At 39.4% G+C, this 25,120-nt stretch overlaps 1 protein-coding gene across 1 annotated transcript in view; it reads right to left on the bottom strand.

The window, feature by feature from the left end:
* cdh20.L (cadherin 20 L homeolog) overlaps positions 1–25,120 on the bottom strand; it is a gene marked incomplete at its 5' end in the record, with an annotated part of 44,967 nt that overhangs the window by 2,646 nt on the left and 17,201 nt on the right. Inside the window, 4 exon segments of the mRNA NM_001137582.1 lie at positions 3,951–4,068; positions 5,617–5,738; positions 6,888–7,024; positions 12,333–12,586. Coding sequence (NP_001131054.1) covers positions 3,951–4,068; positions 5,617–5,738; positions 6,888–7,024; positions 12,333–12,586 — 631 coding nt within the window.

Genomic DNA, 25,120 nt, shown 5'->3' with positions numbered 1-25,120 from the left:
AGAAAAAAAAGGCAAACACATATGTATTACGCCTAATATGATCAAAATCAATAAGGTGTTACAGGTATGGGAATTGTTATCCAGAATGCTCGGGACCTGGGGATTTCCGGATAACAAATCTTTTCGTAATTTGGATCTTCATATCTTAAGTCTACTACTGTATCAGCCTGAGATTTCTGTTGTAGAAAAACAGATGCAGCAAACATATTTACACATTTGGAGGTATATTTATCAAGGGTTGAATTTCGAGTTCATGGGAGCTATTTTAAACTCCCAGGAACTTTCATAAACTCGAAATTTGACCAACTGCAATTTATAAAAAAAAAAAATTTTTTGTACTTAGGTGACTAGGATCGACCTGCAAACTGGAATCGAATTCAAACCGATTTCAATTTAAGTTTTTTCTCTGAAAAAAAAACTAGATTTTCAGGAGACAGCAAACAACTCCAAATTGATCCCAGGATGTCCTCCCCATAGGCTAAAACAGCAATTTGGCAGGTTTCAGGTGGAGAATAGTTGAATTTGAGTACTTAACGGGTCAGTGTATGATACATTTCGAAAATCTAATTCTAATTTTTAAAAAAAACTCGAATCTAATTTTAACAATTCTCTAGTGGAATTTGACAGTTTTGGCCATACAAAAACTTGAAAATTCGAAATTCGGAAATTCAAATATTTCACCCTTGATAAATCTACCCCTAGATGTCACTTTAGTCAAATAGATAATTGTTATTTTCTACTTAGTCAGCAAAATGCTGTAACTAAGTATATGCCTAGCCTATCTCAGTACATTGTACCGAAATACTTGCTAAGAAGTTATGCCAGCCATAACCATCTTGTACTTACATATGGTATTGTTGCAAGGATTAGGTGATTTGCTATCATTTGATGCATAGGATACAGAAGCATCATTCCCACTGAGGATGCGTAAATACAATATCTCACCTGCAAGAGTCCATAGGACAAGTGGGGGTAAACTTGCTACACTCAGAATTGTGCTTAGTGAGTCCAAGACTAGCAGTAAGATCAATCAGTTGTACCAGGTAAACAGTGGCCTAACTACCGGGGGTACATAGGGTGTGCAATCAAACCCGAGCCTACACTTGGTGTAAACAAAGGAATATTGGCGGAAGTCCATCACACGTGCAGGGGTGGGGGTGTTGGCCTGGTGGGAGGGGCCTGGGTGCACATCCTGTCTGGGCTAGATTAGTTATGCCACTGCAGGTAAAAATGGCTGTGGGTATGAGTGTCATGTAGTACCACATGGGCTAACAACGTGGAATTCCCAGCTGCCAAACAGTATTTGTTTCCGGCATTTTTATTATTATTATTATTATTATTTCTTCCTGAGCTTGAAAGAGTTCATTGAACCATTGATTATCTAAGAAACTAATAAGAAAAAGATGTAAAAAGGAATTTGTAAATTTTATTGCATACCACTGTAGTTTCGTAGTTACGGTGTATTTTTATAGCTATCCCAGCTTTTGTTGAAGAAACCATACTGTGTATCTTTAAAAGTGAATTTAAAAAATATTCATAAAAATGTAAGTATTAAAAAAATATGTTTGTGTAGATCAGTCTGATTACAGACATAACATGTCAGTGATGAACAGTTACAAACAACGGATGTAAAGTGTGTAAGTGTGTCAAGCTATTTAAAAGTAATACTCTAGCCCAGGGGTGGCCAAACTTTTTGCAATGAGGGCCAGATTTGGTGAGGTGAAAATGTGTGGGGGTTGACCATTCAGCCTGACATTCTTTGAACCATTAATATTAAATTACAGGAATCACGTAGTGGTAGTAGTAATATTTGGACACATTAGTGAAATGATCTGCCACTTGGTCTATACTGCTGCCTGTGTGATGAAGGGGCTAGCAAAAGACACGTACTGGAACATAGTGACGCCATACTTCTTTAGTTACTGTACTGGCACGTCAGTACGTCTATTGACACCTTCAGCCCTAAAGAAGTATGCGAAAACATTGCGTCTCTACGTGCCAGTACGTGACTATTGCTAACACCTTCAGCACACAGGTAGCAGTATAGACCAAGTGGCAGATCATTTCACTAATGTGCCCAAATATTACTGCTATGGGATTCCTGATCACACTGTGCTGGAGGGCCTCATTATTCATTATTATTAATTTCATGATGGAGGCTGAGGGCCGGTGTAAATATGAAAACGGGCCGCAATTGGCACCCGGGCCGCACTTTGGACATGATGCTCTAGCCTACAGATGACAGCTACAGATGAAATGGTTAATTACAAGGACATCAGGCACTATCCAATTTATAATCTCCATTATGCAGCATTAATTGTTCCATCTTGGCTGACCTTCAATCTCATTAATTTTGTTTGTGCACTCAGCTGGTGTCCTGTATATCTCTCAAGATTGAAGACACTTGTCCATATGGTTAAGATTTGATGACAAGCATTTAGTAAATCTAAAGCAATTTGTAATGTGGTCAACCCAGATACTCTATCATCCCTGATAGAAATGATCACACATCTGGCAGCATTTCCACTCCTCTTGGGTATCATTCCATCTTAACAATGTAATACCTGCTTTCAAAAGAGCTGTGTCTTTTTCATGTTTAAATTGTACAGCCCTGATGCTTCATAAGTATTTTGCTTCTTAATAGAAATTTTTGGGTATCAGAAAACTGCTTCTAAAAATATTGTACATTATCAACATGTTCTAATGTTTGATGTGATCTTGGCAAATCTGTAAGAGCATAATGTCAGTAATTAATAACGCTTTTCTATCATTCGTTTCTAAGTAAGTAAGGGGAAGATAAAACTTAATTTTAATTTATTAAATGCACACAGAGAAACAAAGTACTGGGTTTGGATAATAGTATTTACATACCCCATAATTTAGAATTAAACTCCCTATCTGTGCAATGGATCACTGCTAATGTGTTCTTTGTACAGGGAATTTCAGTGCACATTGTCCAATAGGAGCATAGATTCTTCTTTATTCCCTCCATGGAATGTGATGAGTCCCATCATGCATTCACCATAAATTATTTAAAAACAGACTTTAAAGTAAATACTTGAGATAGACTGGGGCAATTTACTTACTGCACTGCAGTTGCCACAAACTACCCTGCAGTCAACCTTGTGCAAAATACCTAACTAACAAAAGGTAAATCCCTAACTAATTAAATTTACTTGCTTCAACATATGCTCCTTGCAATTCTGTACTTCTGCCTTCCTCCTGCCTCCTGCTTCTAACTCAGTGAAGTTGGGCCTATTGAATCAGGCAGCTATGGGAGCTCTGGAACTACCGCCACTTCAAAACTAGTGGTAGCCCCAGAATTCCTATAGTGGCCTGTGTCTATAGCCACAGCTCAGTTGGGCCAAAAGAATCAAGTGCACATCACTCTCATGCCAAATGCTGGAAATTATGTCAACCAGACTTTTTAGTGAAATAGCTTTAATTTAAATGAATTGGCTGCTATTGCTTCAGGCACATCTTCCCGGAGACCACAATAATGCAGAATCATGGGTCAAAAACCCTTCATTTTGGGTAAAAAAATGAAATGTCAGAAAATTGCACTTTACACAATACAGTGTGGAGGTAAACAACCCCATATAATATATTTTTAATAAGAAACTTGCACTAATTTATTTTATTTATATTCACTCTCCTTGGCCACATGACCCTTGTATGCATGGATATTTGAAAGACACTTTGTGACAAGCATAATGTTATGGCCAACTTACCAACCTACCAGTGCTTAAGCCTCACACATACTGTACATGTTTGATTTCTTAAATCTTTGTTCATTGTGGAATGCTGATGGTTTTTAAAAAGCAATCCAAGGTTCAAAAATACACAGCACCACCCTTCATTTTACAGTAGACCTGTATAACCTTTAAACATAGCTGTAAAAGAAAAAGATCTGAATTGGCTTTTAAGAGATTCTATATTATGAAAATTACCTTGGTTGTCACGTAGAGTGAAATTTGGATTATTAGCTGCGTCTGGAGCTAAACTGTAGGATATGTGTTGACCCTCTTGTGGGTCATCTTGGTCTACTGCACTAACGGTCTGAATCAGCTATAATGCAAAGAAAGTGAAATAAAAGTAGCAGATATCAGAGAGAGAGAGAACGACCTTCATTAAAGTGTTTAACATTGAAGACATAGAAAAGAAATTTGTAATAAGACAACTTAAAGGAGACATACACAATATGATCTAAGAGAATTTAAAGGAGACATACACAATATAATCCTATAATACTGTTTGTATAGAGCACATTTATTCTTTGTAAATAAACGCATTTGCACCTTCTCTGCCAGTGCAAGGAGAATAAATGTGTTCTGTACTCTAATACAGTACCTAAGTAATCTGTTATACAGAGGGGGCATAACATCTCAGGTAGTTTGAACTATGAACCCCAAACAAAGTGACTCCAGAGTTATTGAAGAAGTTTAAAAAAAGTATACAATTTCCTTCATAATGTAAACAAGTTTTTCTATTAATGTAGAATGATTATTATAACTGTACATATGGGATCTGAATGCCTGGGACATGAGAATTTTCAATTGGTCTTTCCACAATTTAGAGAACAATTACATTAAGATATTTAAACCAATAGATTACTGCGGATGACAAAGAGTTTCTGGTTTGTTTAGAACAGATCCCCTACCTGTATTTGATTAATCTACTACTATTACTGGAATATCTGGAATTTACTCTATGGAAAGGAACATGTATGACTATTTTCATTAAATTACATTATTAAAGGGATACTGTCATGGGAAAAACATTTTTTTCAAAAAGAATCAGTTAATAGTGCTGCTCCAGCAGAATTCTGCGCTGAAATACATTTCTCAGAAGAGCAAACAGATTTTTTTATATTCAATTTTAAAATCTGACATGTGGCTAGACATTTTGTCAATTTCCCAGCTGCCCCCAGTCATGTGACTTGTGCCTGCACTTTAGGAGAGAAATGCTTTCTGGCAGGCTGCTGTTTTTCTTTCTCAATGTAACTGAATGTGTCTCAGTGGGACATGGGTTTTTACTATTGAATGCTGTTCTTAGATCTGCCAGGCAGCTGTTATCTTGTGTTAGGGAGCTGCTATCTGGTTACTTTCCCATTGTTCTTTTGTTTGGCTGCTGGGGGGGGAAAAGGGAGGGGGGTGATATCACTCCAACTTGCAGTACAGCAGTAAAGAGTGATTGAAGTTTATCAGAGCACAAGCAAATCTGTTTGCTCTTTTGAGAAATGGATTTCAGTGCAGAATTCTGCTGGAGCAGCACTATTAACTGATTCATTTTGAAAAAAATTTTTTTCCCATGACAGTATCCCTTTAAGTACTACTATAACCATGACGCAGGTACAGAACCTATATAAAAATGTGTTAGTTAAGGTGAACTTGCACATTTTTTTAAATCTTGTTGTTAGTAATCAATTGTACAGTGTAAACATATTCCATATTGTGGGATATCTGTAGCATTTATTGTAGCTAAGAGGTAGCTATAATAATGCTACTATGATATATATATATATATATATATATATATATATATATATATATATATATATATATATATATATATATATATACTTTGTTTCTTACACATAAGAGAAAGCAACTGTACCTGATCAGCCTTTGCATTTTCACACATTAATGTTTCAGAAAACTTAGTAAATGTAGGAGCGTTGTCATTAACATCCAGGACTTTTATTGTAACTGGCACACCACCTATTTGCGCAGGGTTATCTAAAAAGAGAAAATGTTTGCAGTTCATTGGTAATGGCTTTCAGGTTGATAAGGAAATGTGATACATATATGCATTTCCTTTGTCAACAACTTTATTTGCCTTTACTTGTTATGCGTTTTGTGGAGCTAAAAAGAAAAGAAAGTACTTAAGACTTTACAGCAGTTCTTAAAAATAATGTATATTTAACGGCTAGCCTTTTCCCCCAGATACATGTATTGCTCTTTGTCTTTTAAAAGCACAAACACATTATTACAGAGTAGGAAAAAAACTAGGTGCAGGCAGCAACGGCATATGCCATAAGATCCCTGAGACAATTCTGTCTTCTTTCCTAGGCATTATACTGTATATATGAATCAGGTGTTTATCATAAATTAGCGGTCCCTATAATTTAAGACTATCCACAAAGTACAACATTGGGTTCTGATAACTGCACAATAAAATAATTTGCTCCAATGTCTTGCCATTTTTGCTGACTGGAAGATTACTAACCAACAGTACAAACAAACAACTAAACTTAAATCTTACATTAACAGAAAATCCTGGTCTTGGTTGATCCAAATAAAATGGAAAAAACACCCCAGACCCAAATACTCTATTTTATCTGAAATTCTTAACTGGTAAGAACAAATGTAGAAACAAATCACATTATAAGTAACATTGTTTTATCATTTCTACACAATAATCTCATATACACTTTGAACATTGTAAAGGAGATAAGTTAGATGAGTTGTTCGAGCTGAATTTAAAATTGAATTGTGAGAATTATGTAACCTTTAGCTTAACAGATATTGTATTATCTTCTGCAAAGGTCACATGTGCTATAACAAACAGTATAGGTGAAAAGGAAAATGGTATAATAAATTGGTATTGTCAGCACTTTAGTTAGTTTTTTATGGTAACTTAAATAGATGATCCTGTGACATTTAAACAAGTATATATTTTGGTCTATGGCAAACATTACATATCTGAATGGCTCTCTGTCTATCTATTTCTCTCTCTCTATAACTTATTTTTACTATTTGATATCCAATGGATTTATTCTATTTTAAACAAATCACTCAAGATGAATCACAGACAGATTTAACCTGCTTTAAATCATTCTGAAACCTATAAAACTCCCTTCTCTTTGATTTATATGGATCACTCACTCATTTCCATGGCTAAAATAGTTATGTTGTGCCAGGACACTTCTTCCCTGTCCAAAGGCCTGGCAGTCATCAATGCTCCAGTGGTGACATCAACATAAAAATATCTGCCTGGATCACTGTTCCTGTCGATAGAGTACCTGCAAAAGAATATTGGATGCATATAAATCCAAAACAATAGCAAATCTTGGCAAATAATAATTGACTACTACTACTAATACTACTACTACTACTACTACTACTACTACTACTACTACTACTACTACTACTACTACTACTACTACTACTACTAAAATCAGTATTGTTTATATAAACATGTTACTAACATGAAACTCTTTGGTGGCTCCTAATACTCATATTTAATAAGAAGAATTATGTTCCCTAAATATCTACCAACTAATGTTGATCAGTGAATTGGTGAGTTAAGTTATACTTGGTCATATCAAACATACTCACAAAACAAATTAGTCAGCCTGCTAATTTAATGTACATAGCTATAGTTAAGAAGCAATTTCATTTATTGTTATGACTGTCTCTCTAAAAGACTTTGATTTACATAGATAGATGAACAAGATACATATATTTATAGGGTCTTCTTTACAATTCCATAATGGTACTTATATAAAACATTCGCTGTATGCTGATTCACCCTACAGCCCCCCTGACTTGGATGGACTCTGTTCTCAAGCCTTTGTTATTACTAGCCTGGCCTTGAAGGCAACGCCACCTGTTTGGCAGTAAGAGCAGTTCTTTGTTTTATTGTGCTCTAAAGAGATATCTGTATGCTCTCTCTTGACTGCTTTTTACTGCAGCACTCCTTTGCATAACATTACCATGTAAAAGTATATAAACCCTGTGATTTCTTTGTTCAGGTTCTGACTCTTACTGAGTTCAGAATCTGCAGAGCTTGTGTCAAATACCTTTTATTTACTTTTCACCTCAAGTGGTCTCTGTCAATTCAATACTGCACAGTTATACAAAGGCCTTTATACCAAATAACTATATGCCATACTAAACCCTATAGTTAGTTCGTTAGTTAGTTAGTTAGTTAGTTAAACAACCTTACATAATACAGTATCAAAATGCAATTACATATAACAATAACAAAAAAGACAAAATTCATTATCTAACATTCTCCTTCAAGAAGAGTAATGAGTTTACCCTTTGTGGACCTTTCTTAACTTTTTCTTAAAAGAAATGAATGTGGGTTCACTCTTTATGAAATAATTTATAAATTGCGTTGTCTCAATTAACATTGTGCCGACTGTCAGCTGCTTAATACATCCAGTACCCCAATGAGCATCCTGGATGATCCTCTGTAAGCTTCTTTCTTTTGAGAACAATAACGCTAAATAATGAAAATTATAAAGCCTTTGTGAACTAATCAACACACTACAAAGCACGTGTCGCTTCTCCGAGACAGAAACCTACAGCAGTTATTAAAGCTAATTTATAGTTCTGCTGAAAAAATAAACCAAGTTCTGTTTTTCAAACTTTCATATAAAAGTCTGTCAAGTTTTTTTCTAATTAGCAATGACATTATGTAACCTACTCACTGGCAATATTCATTTACTAGGAAGACTTTTACTGCATTAAAATATCTAAGTGAATTCATACATGAAGCAAAAGTTGTATATAACTTGCCCCAATTAGTGAATTCTTTTTCCCTGTTTGTCTCAGCTTATACTGTATTTTTCTCACTATAAGAGATGTATAAAATATTTACATTGTTTGTTGACTTTCCCCATACATATTTTAATTTCCTATTTTACATGCATTACTTTCAGTCCTAAAGAATTTTTTTTGCATGCCTAGTTCCACTTACTTGGAATGTGGGGCACAAGAGCAGATTTGTTATATAGTATTTTATAGAATTACCTTTTCTTAACATTTCAGATGGTATTTATTTTTATTTTTTTTAGTAATTTTCTAATGATTCAGTTCCTATTCTGCCTTTTTCCAGTTGTGCAAAGAGCACTTCATAGTAGGAGAGAGAAGGAGTGCCCAGAAAGCAAAAGGGGCAGAGCTTCACACTAGACAAGGAAGTAACTAAAAGCTGCAGTTGAACTGGCTGTAACAGAAAAACAAAATAAATCTGAATGCAGAGAGAAAGGTATGTTATTTTGAGGGCTGTTTAGAGTAATTTTAAAGATATAAAAACGTTATTTTATCATGTTATTAAAGGCTATTAAAAGTGTATTATAACTATAAAATCAATTATAATGTGATGTATGTGACATACAGTTTACTAAAAGCACATTTTTTCATTTTTTTGCATTTAGCCCATTGATAATCAAATAGGCAGGCTAGTCTTTTTAAGATTTCATTTCCTAAGACCAGCAATTTGAAAATACTAAATAGTACTGTAACAAGCATGTGAGTACAGTTTCTATCCAACAGTAACTGGAAGTTATAAAATATACATGTATACATGACAGAATTTTGGGATCTTTGCTTCCTAATGTAATGTAGAATTACAAAAATGAAAACAAGACAAGCCTACCTTAAGCTGGCCATACACACAACGATCCGATCGTACAAATCGTGGATTCGTACGATTTTCGGACTGTGTGTGGAGAGTCCTGACATTTTTCGTCCGGTCGTGTGGTCGATCGGACAGGTTAGTCGCCTGCCGATAATATCTCTGCATGTATTGCCGATCGTACGATTTTCAGTGGGAGACTGTCATTAGCTTTATTAGACATAACTATCGTACGATTGCTGTCAGAGGTAGCACATTGGCTGATCTGTTCTTTTACTAGTTTATTTGATCGGAATGGTAAGACTTTGATCTGAATGGTTAGTGGCAGGTCAGGAGATGGGAAAGTCAGATTGTAGGTTGATCCGTACGATCGGATCTTTACGTCTATGGCCAGCTTTATGGAGATACTGTTATTTAGACTCTTTTCATGATCCGAACTTCAGTGTTTCACTTGCTATGAATTAACTGCATTTTTATCAACATATCCTAATTTTTTGCTGACATTTGAAGGTCAGCTGTCAGCATTGAGATTAGCAGCCTTATATTATATTAATTACTAATACCAGACTTCATACCTTTGTTCTGAATTCCCTGTTTACTCAATCAATAACCACGCTTTGAACTTATATCAGTCCTTCTGCGCTAGTCACTAGGAAATATTTATATTAAAACTAAATACACAGAACTTTTAGCACCAGTCATGGGAAAATCTGGGAATTTGAGTATTTAACATTTCTCACATTACAAACTATATTTTATTTAGCCAATTATAATTTTTTGCACTGCTTTCTTATTAAAAATAAATGACTTTCTGTCCTAAATGATTATAAATGTTGTGGATCATATTTATGTCTAAACAAAGTCCTTGTATATGGGGATTAGCATTTACAACACTAGAAGAATTTCAATTCTAAAACAAGTGTACAATGTATTATTATTCTGTGGGATGCAGTTACAAGTAATATCACTTATAAGAACTAACATCTTCCCTACTAGCAAAAATCTTATAGTACTATTAATACCCACTTGAAAGTATGGCAACAGCAGGCTCATTTATTTTGCTAGTCTGTGAAAGGGAGCCTCAAGAGATAACTTAGACTCCAAAGCTGCCTAATCACTGGCTGTATCATTAAAAATGTAATATATTAAACACCTGTATTGTGTCAGTTAAAAGGATTTCTTAAACAGTTAACATTATTTATTGATTATATTCTCTCTATAAATGTTACTGAGAGAATATGGTTTTAATAAATGCTTATACTCCATAGTAGCTGCTGTAGGTAGCCTTAAATGTGAAACAGAAACCCAGTGAGTCCATAAATAACTCTTGTTCTGATATTAGAATTCAGATATTATCATCATATTTTCAGCTACAATGATACTTGCCTACCTTCTTTGCAGATAATGATTCTATGAAAGAAAGATGCTTACACCACTGATATGGTCCTTAAAAGTCACCTTGAAACCATGAATATTATGATGAGCTACCCATTATATAACTCGCAAATCCTTAACCCTTGCCGGACCCTAACTCACAAAATGTTACCATTTTAGGACCTGGACCCGACTCGTACCCGCGTCATCTCACTCTTTTCTCTACTTCTATGCATGTCTCTGGTTCCAAGACAGGAAATCTTCTGGAAAAGAGGGGGAATGCACTTCTCCAGGCCGACCTGCACCAAACCCTAACCAGCAATGGTTGACCACATTTCAACCCTAACCCACCAAACAGGTGGTCAACCCGTGGGACACCATTGGTTTTGGGTCAACCCTCACATTACTAAATAACAGCTCCTTCATACTACTGCGGGAAGCATAAACACACAAAGGCATGGATTGAATTGCTTATCTGCCAGCCTCTAGTTTACGTCATTTACCACAATTATGGTAACATTTTCTTGTTTATGTTATATGCCTTTGCTTGGTAATTTTGGATAATAATTCAGGATTGTGCAAAACAACTGTAATACATCTCAAATCAACCAAAAGCATATGTGCTAAAGAAAACATCTATGATCCTGTCAGAGATATAAAAGACCAATTCTCTGACCCATAAATTTAGCTCAGACTGGAGGGATCCACATCTTCTTGATATTGCATACCAGACAATGAACCATATGCAATAATATTTATTAATTCGACAATAATATTAATAACCATCCATCTGAAAAAATCATATGTAAATAGTCTATAATTATGTTTATAGTTCACTCAGTCTATGGCATTGGGAAAAATATCAACTTTAATTACATTATCACAAAAAAGGATTGTGGGGCAGTATTTATATATATTGTGTTTTTATGCTACTTATTGATGAATATATTTTATTTACATATTTGTTTATTCACTTCGAATCTAATAATGCAACCTTAGCAGGTGATAGCTCTGTGTTCTAGAATGGCAACACACAGCATGAGGCCAGCAAAAGTTTGGTTTGTAACCATATTTTGACAACTGGGTCCTCTACAAATAACACAGAAAGATAAAGTATACTAACACAATTACATATTGAGTAAATACACAAATGTATTCACATTTGTACTGTTTAACTCAATACACATGCTACATATTAATAATGATTTTGCATTTTTTTTCTAAAGTGACCCTAACCCTATGTATGTTGCCTGCAGATCCCCACATGTTGCCACCATGAAACAAGGCTGACTTTGTGGGTATTCCATGGATATCTGATGTGATGCAGGGCTCATGTGCTCACCCACTCACCTTGGCAGAATTTGTAGGGAGGAGTCCCTTATAATCCTCTCAATGCATTAAGAACAGACGATTTTAAACATACAGTGAAATACATCTTTATTTTTGTAACCTATGTTATGTCAAGGCATGCCAATGGCCTTGTGCCTTTATGTACTCTAGGTACGGAACTTTTTAGTCACTTCTAATAAGTTAAGATTCTTGATACATTGCTGGATCTGTAATAGGCAGCTGGAAAAGTCGTGATGACTTACCTAACTGAGTTGTTAGTTGCATCTGGATCTTTTGCAGAAACAATCTGTATTGTTGTACCAATATCCACATTCTCAGAGACTTCCACAAAATAAAAACTGGACCCAAAAACCGGAGGTTCATCCACATCTTCTACAGTAATGTGCACAGAAGTAGTGTCAAGGAATGGACCGAGGTTCAGAAAACGTATTTCCAGATGAGCATTAGAGCCTTCAATTTTCAGTGTATAGCTTTTCTTAGTTTCAAAGTCCAGTGGCTAAAAAAAAAATCCCATGAATTTAATTTATTCATTTATTTCATTTACTTCAGGTTGCGATAGGCGACACTGTAAAATGACATGAGGGGTACAAGTGCTAAGGCAGTATGCACTTTGCATAGTGTATTTGCCTCTTTAAGAATTGCTGCCTGTCTCAGTGCTCTATTTCAGGGCTTCTCTGAAGAATATAGTGATGATTGCTTTGTACTTCTTCCTTAACGGGGAACTCCGGCTTCCAAACCAAAATTTGATAAAGAGGCCCACATAAGACAGACAACCCTAATATACCACCCTAATATATCTTCAAAAAGTATGAATAAATGCCATTTTCTATGCTGAAATCCAGCTGCTTAACGGTTTTTCTCTTTCTGCATCATTTGAAATCCTGGCAGGGAAGGAGGGACTAAATACCGATGTTACAAACTGTAACAACTTCTCCACAGCTTACAGACAGCATGCATAACCCACAATGCATTGCATTGTGATGTTCCGTTCCTTATTGAATTCACATGTGCAGGGAATTGTGGGTTTTGGAGGATGCAGCTGGTGCTGATACAAAGTAACAGTAGTCAGCCAGCTCAGCAAAGTAGTCAGACAGATCAGCAGGAGAGCAGGAGGCTAGGCTTATGGAACTGTTCTAAACCATGTAAAATTATGAAAAGTCTGAATATTTTTAAATTCAATTTTTTTTTCAAAAAGCTTAAGTTATGTTTGTGTGGAGTTCCCCTTTAACATCAAATCCTTATAATTTTTCTCACACATTACAGAAGTGATTTCTATTGTCCATTTATCACAATACCATTTATGAAACACATCTTGGTATAATCACTTTTTCCTTGAATTTATTGTATACAACTAAATCATATGGTATTACTAAAAAGAGTTCAGTCATCTTTAGGTTTGAGTTAATGAATTAACATGTTTTTATTATAAACTGGAAGAGGAAGGTGGAATTGTAACACAGCAATATCTGGAGACTCCAGGTTGATCAAGACAATAAATGAATCTGAGAAAATGGGGAGCTATGTGTAGAATTAAGAATATATACAGTATCTGCACTAACTCTCTACTTACTCTTAAATAGTATAAAAGGTATTTCCCTGGCCTTGACTTAATGTAATTAATGAACATTACAATGGTTTGCGCATTGCTGTACACTTTAAGGCCTATTTATCAAAGGTCGAATTTCGAATTCATGTGATTTTTTTTAAATCTGAATATACTCACAATTCGACTGGGAGGTTATTTAAGAAAATATTTTAATGTCTAATATTTGATCGAATTGTTCTGATCTGAAAATTTGAATTGTATTAGATTTGTACAAATCAAGTTTTTCTCCCGAAAAAAACCCTTGAATGTCAGGAAGGCTATTAACATCTTCAAATGGCTCAACAGACCTCTGCCATTGACTTGTACATGAACTCAGCAGGTTTTAGATGGTTAATATTCTAATTAGGACTGTTTGCATGTTTGAGGTGTGATAAATCTCACTTTCAAATTTACGTTTGGATAGGGGGATTAAAATTCAAATGTGTGAATTATGAAACTCGAAAATTTGAATTTGAATTTACTATTCGACCCTTGATAAATCTGCCCCTTTCTGTAACTGTATATTTATGTTTATTTATTGCATTAATCCCTGTTTGTTTTACTGTATTGTAAAAAAGTATAACACTGCATGTACTGCCAGAGCTATAAAGAATAAATACACACTTACATACAATGATCCATTATGTCTCATGTATTAAAATAAGGATTCTGGTCTAGTACGTTCCAAAAAATCTAAAGGCACATTCACTAATTTAACTACTTATTTATAATAGATTATTCAGTGTCAATTATCCTCTATCAAGTAAATAGTTTTGAATGCATATTAGGCAGTGACATATTTTTGTCTTTAAAGAAGTATGTGTAAAAATGCTGTATTATACTTGTGTGCAGTTCTGTTTTACTTTACCTACAACAATGGTTTTATTTTCATATGTACTCTAGAAGGGATTAGAAAACAAAAAGTTGTATGTATTGTGTAAAACAGAGTTTAAATCGCAAGGTTCATGACTAGTAATATACAGCACAAGCAGATAATGTATTTCATCTATCATATGGACAACTTTCCCTTGTTTGTTACAGTGTTTGTTACAGGAGCAGTAACCAGCTCCATGTTGTAGCTCCCATCCTTTCCAGCTATAGTCAGGTGATCCCACTGGTAGACAATAAAAGGGCAACCAAATTTGGGAGTTTTACTTTGAAAGCACAAGTAATTTGCGGGATAAAGTCCCTTTGTATAATGTAGCAATTGAATTCTTAATGAATCAGATGAAAGTTGAATGTAGGACTGGCCATACCAGAGATGACTTTGACATAGTTGACCATCTTAAATATATTGCAATTATGAAATATATGGACAAACAATCCCTGTTTTGTTTAAAGGTAAGGCATTTTTAGTAGCTTAAGGCACAAAATGTTTCAATGTCCTTAATATATTGATAATGGGTTGAGTGCAGAGGACCTCTTGTGTGTGTGTTTGTGTGTGTGTGTATATATATATATATATATATATTGTATATTTAGCCAGGAGCTGTGGCATAGCTTCAGTGGTTGTAGCACCCCATACCCCCCCTTTAAACTAGTGGTGATCCTATGCTTTTAAAATTGGGCGTTTGTTTTGGGAATATCTCTCCTTTAAAAGCCTGATTGCTGGCTGGGGAGGATTTAGCCCTCAGTGAAAAAACGGCGTTCAACGGACATTGATTACAGGTAATGCTAAAATGCACATAAAATATAAAACAAGTTAGGGACCGCCATTCGGGGTTTACCTTGGCGTGGTATGGTGGCTTATCAATTTTGTGATCATAATTTTGTAACAAAATAGCCCCTGTTTTGGGTACATATGCAATAGCATTTATTATACTTATATATATATATATATATATATACTTTAAAGCCTTTAGAGTGCTCCCACAACCCCCCTGTTTTGATATTGTATATTTAGCCAGGAGCTGTGGTATAGCTTCAGTGGTTGTAGCACCCCATACCCCCCCTTTAAACTAGTGGTGATCCTATGCTTTTAAAATTAGGCGTTTGTTTTGGGAATATCTCTCCTTTAAAAGCCTGATTGCTGGCTGGGGAGGATTTAGCCCTCAGTGAAAAAACGGCGTTCAACGGACATTGATTACAGGTAATGCTAAAATGCACATAAAATATAAAACAAGTTAGGGACCGCCATTCGGGGTTTACCTTGGCGTGGTATGGTGGCTTATCAATTTTGTGATCATAATTTTGTAACAAAATAGCCCCTGTTTTAGGTACATATGCAATAGCATTTATTATACATATATATATATATATATATATATATATATATATATATATATATATATATATATATATATATATATATATATATATATATACTTTAAAGCCTTTAGAGTGCTCCCACAACCCCCCTGTTTTGATATTGTATATTTAGCCAGGAGCTGTGGCATAGCTTCAGTGGTTGTAGCACCCCATACCCCCCCTTTAAACTAGTGGTGATCCTATGCTTTTAAAATTGGGCGTTTGTTTTGGGAATATCTCTCAATATTTATCAATAGTTTCCATACCATCACTCCCTTTAGTGTAATTCTTTAGTGTAATCTTTTATTGTTGCAATGCCCAACGTTTCGGTCCCTATTGGGACCTTTTTCAAGGTTGACCGAAACGTTGGGCATTGATTCTATGCAACAATAAAAGATTAAGTTTTAATCTTTTAAATCTTTCATCTTTTTAAACGATTAAAGATTTACCGGGCACCCCTCCTTCAATTAAGATTGACTTTGGAGTGTGGATACTCGTCTGAAAGTTATATATATATATATATATATATATATATATATATATATATATATATATATATATATGGACTTATAAATATATGGACTTATAAAAATTATCTGATGTTGTTCCTGGGATCTGTTAAAGCCATTCGCTTGGCTTAGGAGCAGAGCCGGGCCAGGCTGCGGTGCTGACTGGGCGCTTGCATGCTAGCGAGCGTCCATTGGACGATCATGCGCATGCACAAATACAGTAACTGCTTGTGTACATGCATGAATAAACGCTTGTGAGCATGTATGAATAAAAGCTTGTGTGCATGCGTAAATACATGATTGTGCGCATGCACGAGTAGATGCTAATGCGCCTGCGTGGATCGATTCGCATTGGTAAAACTATACATAAGTACAGAGCAGAGGCCCGGAGCAGAGAGTGGACCAGACTAGGTGTAGCAGGCAGAGAAAACACGTGCCTGGTGCCCCCCCCAGCTTTATACCCTAGGCACATGCCTACTCTGCCTACCCCTAGTTCTGGTCCTGATTGGGAGTCACAGCCCTGAGTGCTCTTACCACCACTGGGACCACTTTGGCCTTCACTATCCACATCGTCTCTAGTTCTTCTTTCAGGGTTTAGAACTTCTCCAGCTTCTCATACTTATCTGCTTGGTTTTGCCATTTGGTGTATGTTGTTCCTGTCTATATCCTACATCCTGCCACTATGTGTTGGACTGTCTCTGAGGCCTCTCTGCACAGTCTGCACATTGGGTCCTGTCAAGTGCATTAGATTGCTGCTTATATGGGTCCAATGCTAAGTGCCTGTTTTTGTGTGCTATGATCAGTACCTTAGAGCTGTCTTTGGGTCTAGCCCTTTGCAGCAATTGGTAGGATTTCCCAAGATCTATCTATCTATCTATCTATCTATCTATCTATCTATCTATCTATCTATCATCTATTTATCTATCTATCTATTTATCTATCTATCTATCTATCTATCTATCTATCTATCTATCTATCATCTATCTATCTATCTATCTATCTATCTATCTATCTATCTAAATGAACTCGACAACAAGAGACATCACCCACATGTCTTTAAACCATTGTTAAAAAAACACATTTATACCCATGTATGGAATCTATTATCCAGAAAGCTCAGATCTGCATTATGGGAATGCAATTTTCCATAAACCTCAATTCAAACAATCAATCGATATTTTTCATCACGACGACGAGAAAGGTTAGAGGTACTAGAGGTAAGTTATTAGAGGTAAGTATTCAACTTACTCTAGAATTGTGAAAGTTAACTCCCTCAGGGGGACAGGAGTGCGATTAACCTTTCCCCACTTTGTTATACTTTGTTATATGTTACGAGTCGTAGCCATTATACCTGGCATGTATGTGCCATAGAAATCCCCACCCCTTTTCTGTCAATATTCTCCTAAAAGCCAGACTGAATGTGAGCAGCATTTAGAATCGTGCCTCTAAGTTTCTTTCCTTTCACTTACTGTCAGGGAGCCGGGAGCTCCCTCCAGGGAGGTTGTCTGGATCAAGGAGGAAGCCCTCTTGAGGGAACAAGGTCGCGGTATCCAAAGGGTTAAACGGAGAATAGTCAGGATCAGGCAAGAGTTCACAGGCAGGCAGAATACAAACAAAGTCCAAAGTCCAGGCAAAGGGTCAGGATACAAGGCAGGAACAAGATTAGGCAATAAGGCACACAGGAAACCCAGGATATGCTTCAGGAAAGTAATCCTATTCTTGGGCGCCATTCTGGCGTCTAGTTGGCGTTTTTATTTTCAAATTTGGCGCCATTCTGACGTCATTGACGCTCTTGCGCCGACGTCGGCGCGCTGACGTCATCGCCCGGCGCCGCTACCCACGTGGCGGCCATGGGCGCCGCCATTTTGGGAGCGACGCCGGCGAAGATGGACGCGCCGCCCGGAGCTCCTGGGCCTGCTCCGGGCGGCGATCGTTACAGTACCCCCCCCCCTCACGGGGGGCCTCTGGACCACCAGGACTTGGCTTCTGGGGAAACTTGGAATGGAACTCCCTCACCAGACGAGGAGCGTGAACATCACGGTGTCCTTCCCAGGAGCATTCTTCAGGGCCAAAGCCCTTCCACTGAATGAGGTACTGAAGGGACCCTCTGGAGATTCTGGAGTCTAGGATTTTCTCCACCTCGTACTCGAGTTGACCCTCCACTGAGATGGCAGGAGGAGGAGACTGACCGCCAGAGAACCGGTTGGTGATGGCGGGTTTCACCAGAGACACGTGGAACACGTTGGGGATTCTCATCTCTGGTGGAAGCTGGAGTCTGACAGCCACAGGGTTGATTATCTCCAAGATGGGAAATGGTCCCACGAATTTTGGACCCAACTTGGGAGATGGTATCTTCAACCGGATATTCCTGGAAGAGAGCCAGACATTATCACCCACCTTGTAGAGAGGAGAGGATCTTCGACGACGATCCGCGAAAGTCTTATGAACAAGAGCACTCTTCTCTAGGTTCAACTTGGTCGCAGCCCAAATAGCAGACATATGGGCTGCGGAGTCGTCAGCAGCCGGGACGTCAGATAGCACAAAGTCTTGGGGAAAAGCTTGAGGATGCTGACCATACACCGACATGAACGGAGACCTTCCTGTAGAGGAATGACAAGCATTATTATGAGCGAATTCCGCCCATGGGAGGAGATCAGACCAGTCATCCTGGCAGAGGGATACGTGGTTCCTCAGGAACTGCTCCAGGGCTTGGTTGACACGTTCAGCTGCCCCATTCGTTTGCGGGTGGTATGCAGATGAAAACTGAAGAACAATTCCCAGGTCTTTGCATAAGGAACGCCAGAACTTGGCAGTAAACTGGGTGCCTCTATCGGAGACGATCTCCACCGGGAAACCATGCAGGCGGAAGATGTACTGGATAAATAGCTGGGACAACTCCACCGCAGAGGGCAACTTCTTCAGAGGGATGAAATGGGCCATTTTGGAGAAGCGGTCAATAACAACCCAGATCACAGTATTCCCACCGGAGGGAGGAAGTTCGACAATAAAGTCCATAGAGAGGTGCGTCCATGGACGAGAGGGTACCGGCAAAGGCTGTAACAACCCACTGGGGCGGGAATGGCTAGGCTTAGAAGTGGCGCAGACATTACAAGCAGCCACAAAGTCCTTTACATCCTTGCGGATATCAGGCCACCAGACTAGGCGCCTCAAGAGTTCAAGGGTCTTAGCCGAACCAGGATGTCCAGCTTGCCTGGAGCAGTGGGTTTGTTGCAGGATGGCCAGGCGAAGTTCTGAAGGGACGAAGGCCATGCCAATCGGAGTATCTTGAGGAGCCGAGGACTGCCCAGCCAGAATCTGGTCGGCAAATTGGGGATACAGAGAGGCAATGATCTTGACTGGTGGAATGATTGGTTCCTGTCTCTCAGGGTCACGGTCCACCGGAGTGAAGCTACGAGACAAGGCGTCGGCCTTCAGATTTTTGGAACCTGGGCGAAAAGTCAAAACAAAGTTAAATCGGGAAAAGAAAAGGGCCCACCTGGCTTGTCTGGGATTTAGCCTCTTGAGGGACTGTATGAACTCCAGATTCTTGTGATCAGTGAAAATCTGGACAGGAATTTCAGAACCCTCCAGGAGGTGACGCCATTCTTCAAGGGCAAGCTTGACTGCCAAGAGTTCTCGATTCCCGACGTCATAGTTCTGCTCTGCGGATGAGAACTTCTTGGAGAAAAACGCACAGGGGTGCAATTTTCCATCAGAGGAATGTCTCTGAGACAGGATAGCTCCGGCTCCGACTTCAGAAGCATCAACTTCGATGCAGAAGGGTAGTGCAGGATTGGGATGTCGAAGAACAGGAGCGGACGTGAAGGCCTCTTTCAAGGACTGAAAGGCTTCTATAGCAGATGGAGGCAACAGGCTGGGTTTACCCCCTTTTCGGATGAGGGCCAGGATAGGTGCAATGCGGGAAGAGAACCCCCGGATGAACTGTCGATAGTAATTAGCAAATCCGATGAATCTCTGGATTGCTTTGGTACTCAGTGGGAGAGGCCACTCCTGGATGGCCGACACTTTCACGGGGTCCATCTCAAATCCCTCTGGAGAGATAATGTATCCTAGGAAGGGGATCTTGGATACCTCGAAAACACACTTCTCCAACTTGGCGAAGAGAGAGTTCTTCCTCAGACGAGAGAGTACCTCCTTCACCTGGGAGCGATGACTTTCAAGGTCCTTGGAAAAGATCAGGATGTCGTCCAAGTATACGACTACGAACCTTCCTAGGAGATCTCGGAACACATCATTCACAAACTCCTGGAAGACGGCAGGGGCATTGCATAGGCCGAAGGGCATAACGAGATATTCATAGTGCCCATCCCGAGTGTTGAATGCCGTCTTCCATTCGTCACCCTCCCGGATGCGAATGAGGTTGTAGGCCCCCCGGAGATCCAACTTGGAGAAAATCTTTGCCCCTTTCAGCTGGTCAAAGAGCTCGGCAATCAGGGGCAGAGGGTATCTGTTTTTCACGGTGATCTTATTCAGACCCCGATAGTCTATACAAGGCCGAAGGCCTCCGTCCTTCTTCTCCACGAAGAAGAACCCAGCCCCTGCAGGAGAGGTAGAAGGGCGGATAAACCCCCGCTGGAGATTTTCTTGGATGTACTCCTTCATAGCGGTAGTTTCTGCAGGAGAGAGAGGGTAGGTGCGCCCTCTGGGGGGCATAGCTCCAGGCAGGAGTTCAACCGGACAGTCGTAGGAGCGATGTGGGGGAAGGAACTCTGCAGACTTTTTACAAAACACATCGGAAAATCCCTTGTAAGTGGAGGGCAAAGTCTTTAATTCCGCAGAGGAGACATTCACCTTCTCGAGGGGCTTTGGCGGAAGGCAATGTTGCAGGCAAAATAAACTCCAACGAGAGATCTGCCCAGTGGACCAGTCTATGGTGGGGTTATGCAGACGTAACCATGGAAGACCCAATATCACTGGAGTAGAAGGACAGGGGATGATGAAGAATGAAAGTTTTTCCTGATGTAGCGCCCCAACTTGTACAGATAGTTCCGCCGTGAACTTTGTGACGAATTCAAACTCCAGGGGTTTGTCATCTATGGCAGTAATTCGCAGGGGAGAAGACAATGGAAGCAGAGGAATCTTCATGCGTTCGGCAAAAAAGGCATCCATGAAATTGCCATCCGCTCCGGAGTCGAGGAAGGCCCTTTCGAAGATAGACTTACTTGCCAGGTGAATCTGCAAAGGAAGGAGAAGCCTGCGTGAATTTTCTTGATACTTCTCCAGAGAACCTCGAGTGATGCCCCCTACATGAGAAACCTGAGACATACCTCGGGGTACAAAACTCTTGGCTTTGGCAGGACAGGCGTTGGCAAAATGGGAATGCCCACCACAGTATAAACAGAGACCTGCCATACGTCTTCGGAGTCTTTCCTGCTCGGAGAGGCGAGTCTTTCCTACTTGCATGGGTTCCTCCAAAGGAGACGTCGACACATGGGTCACAGGAACAGCGGGTGTTTGCAGAATCGGCCTTTGAAAGCGAGGGGCCAACATGGGAGAAAATCGTCTACTGCGCTCTCTCTCCACCTGGTGCTCTCTGAGACGAGTGTCCACCTTAATGGATAGAGCGATCAACCCTTCCAGGGTGTCAGGAGTCTCCCTGGAGACGAGATCATCTTTGATGCGGATGGATAGGCCTTGGTAGTATACAGCCTTGTAAGCGTCATCACACCAGGAAGTCTCCGCCATCAGTGTTCGGAAGTCTATAGCATACTCATTGACACTGCGGCTTCCTTGCCGGAGCTGCAAGAGACGGGCAGGGGCGTTCGTAACCCGACCTGGAGCATCAAAGACTATACGAAAAGCTTGGAGAAAGTCTTTAACATCAAAAGTCAGCGGGGAATTCTTCTCCCAAAGAGACGTTGCCCACTCCAGTGGCTTGCCTTCCAATCGAGACATCACATACCCCACCTTGGAACGCTCGCTTGGAAACTGTGTGGGTTGGAACTCAAATTGAATTTGGCATTGCGTGGCAAATCCCCTGCAGGCTTGTGGGTCCCCACTGAAACGAGGGGGAGGTGGAATGCGAGGCTCACCTGTCGGGTAGCTTGTGTTCGTGGGGGCTGCCGCCATGGGGGGATCCCCAGTAGGTGGAGCAGTGGAGGACGCAGAAGGCACTTGAGCCAGCAGGACATCGAGTGCTTGCCCAATGCGAACCTGCTGGTTTTCGTAGTCCTCCATGCGGGATGCCAGTCCGCGGAGCGCTCGTCCGACATGAGGTGTGGCTTCCTCAGAAGGATCCATGGCCCAAGAATAATGTCAGGGAGCCGGGAGCTCCCTCCAGGGAGGTTGTCTGGATCAAGGAGGAAGCCCTCTTGAGGGAACAAGGTCGCGGTATCCAAAGGGTTAAACGGAGAATAGTCAGGATCAGGCAAGAGTTCACAGGCAGGCAGAATACAAACAAAGTCCAAAGTCCAGGCAAAGGGTCAGGATACAAGGCAGGAACAAGATTAGGCAATAAGGCACACAGGAAACCCAGGATATGCTTCAGGAAAGTAATCCTATTCTTGGGCGCCATTCTGGCGTCTAGTTGGCGTTTTTATTTTCAAATTTGGCGCCATTCTGACGTCATTGACGCTCTTGCGCCGACGTCGGCGCGCTGACGTCATCGCCCGGCGCCGCTACCCACGTGGCGGCCATGGGCGCCGCCATTTTGGGAGCGACGCCGGCGAAGATGGACGCGCCGCCCGGAGCTCCTGGGCCTGCTCCGGGCGGCGATCGTTACACTTACAGATGCTACTTGATGTCTTGAAGGACCCCAATTATAAGTGTCGTCTCTACTATTACAGTAAAATCCTATATTTTTTCATGAATTTTTCAAGTAATTGTGCTTCTTGGTAGGCTAAAAGCCTTTCCCTGGAAATAGAAAGTGTAACTGGCAAAGGCTAAATGCTAGTTTATTATATGTGAATGCCTTACCCTCCTTAGTGTTTCATGGAAAGGTATTTTTCGCTGCAGAATATCACTACAGAGGAATGTATGGTAAAATGGACAACTTAAAACAAAATGGTCTTATAACATCTTGGGAATTGGTTACCATTACTCAAGGGATAAGTGCAAGAGCAATAAGGGTGCAGAATTGCATCCCTTAAGGTGCATGCATTTGGCGACGAGTGTCAAGTGAGGAAGATCTTTGTATTTAATACCTGTAACTCGAATACACTAAGTCCATGGATATTCCTGCAACATGCGGCCCCTGGTGCTCTATTACTTAGGTGTCTTATTAAAGTGCAAGCTGGGGGTGTACCCCTGGGCCAGCCACTTACCCACCAACCCCCTTTCTCCAAATGGGATTCTCCCCAATGCTGTCATCCTCACATTTAAATTACCTCTATTATGTCTCTGCCTCTACATGGTATGGACTTTGGGCAATGACTCCACTCTAGGGCTCCATTTATAATTTACTTACATTGAATATTTATTGAATATTAGTGATGGTCAAATGTATTCGCCAGGTGCAAATTCGCTGCGAATTCCCGCTTTTGGACACCGGACAATTTTCGTAGGTGAATTTTTGTGGCAGTTTCACAAATTTATTCACAAAAATTCGCCAACGAAAATTTATCGGCTTCAGTTTTTTCAGACTCTGTTGCATTTTCGCCAGCGAATGTCCGCCGGCGTCAAAAGCAAGATGCCGGCGTCCAAAAACGCCATTTCGCAAATTTTGTGGGAAATTCATGAATTTTTCAGTGAAGCGAAACGGGACAAATTCGCCCATCACTATTGAATATGTTTTGGATCATGCAAACATGGTCAGACTGTGCCTACTGGGCACCCAAGTCCTTGTGGGCCCCCAGTCCGACCCTGCTTGCAGCACCCAAATATCTGCTCACTGCATTGCATATATGATGTTTTAGGCCTCATACTGTATCTTCTATAATGAATAAGTGCATTTTATATTTGAAATATATTGCAATAGTAAAAATGTTTTAGTAACACTCAATGTGAATTATTTTTCAGAGAATGTTGCCTGTTTCACTATGTGATTTACTACAGGGTTGTGGATCAGGAGAAATCAGAATTGGAAGGTCAACAAAAAATAAAGTAATCTGATGATATGATTTGTATGGCTAATTTTTTAAAGTTTGTGTAAGGAAGATTCTCTGGTTTATAACTAATGGGCAGACCTATTAATGAACATGGATTCCCCCATAGCCTGATCTTGACTAAAATAAATGATACTCAAAATAATGACACTCAATTCTCTGGAGTTCTGCTGAAATTTCTTCTTGGATGTTTTTTTACAAACACAAAATTAATGTGGGAGAGCCCTGTATATCTAATCAAGCTCAAAGTATCCCTGACTTTTACCACTGGAGCTGTCACAAATGGAGAAGTCAAATATTCAGAGCTGCAGTTATAATGAATTACTTGCTATAGCTAGCTATAGAGAAAGTTCTGACTATTCTAAAACACAGCAAACTCAGAGCATTTTACGAATGATCACTCTGATTGCTATAAAGATGAAACTGTTACTTTGACTTTTTAGGATTTTTTCTAAAGTAATAGCAAACATAGGGCCAGATTCAATTCTGTGAGTAAAAGGGTTTATCAAGTGAAAACTCAAGGACAAGATTCAATTTGAGATGTGATTTAATTCATAAAAGCTTATCTAACAGTTTATCACATGAAAAAGTCTATGGGAAAAAACGGGAACTGAATTCTGAGTCAA

Source organism: Xenopus laevis, chromosome 6L, assembly GCF_017654675.1.
Source record: "Xenopus laevis strain J_2021 chromosome 6L, Xenopus_laevis_v10.1, whole genome shotgun sequence".
Taxonomy (NCBI): domain Eukaryota; kingdom Metazoa; phylum Chordata; class Amphibia; order Anura; family Pipidae; genus Xenopus; species Xenopus laevis.
Note: the sequence above shows the minus strand (reverse complement) of the source record. Positions and strands in the feature narration are given on the sequence as shown.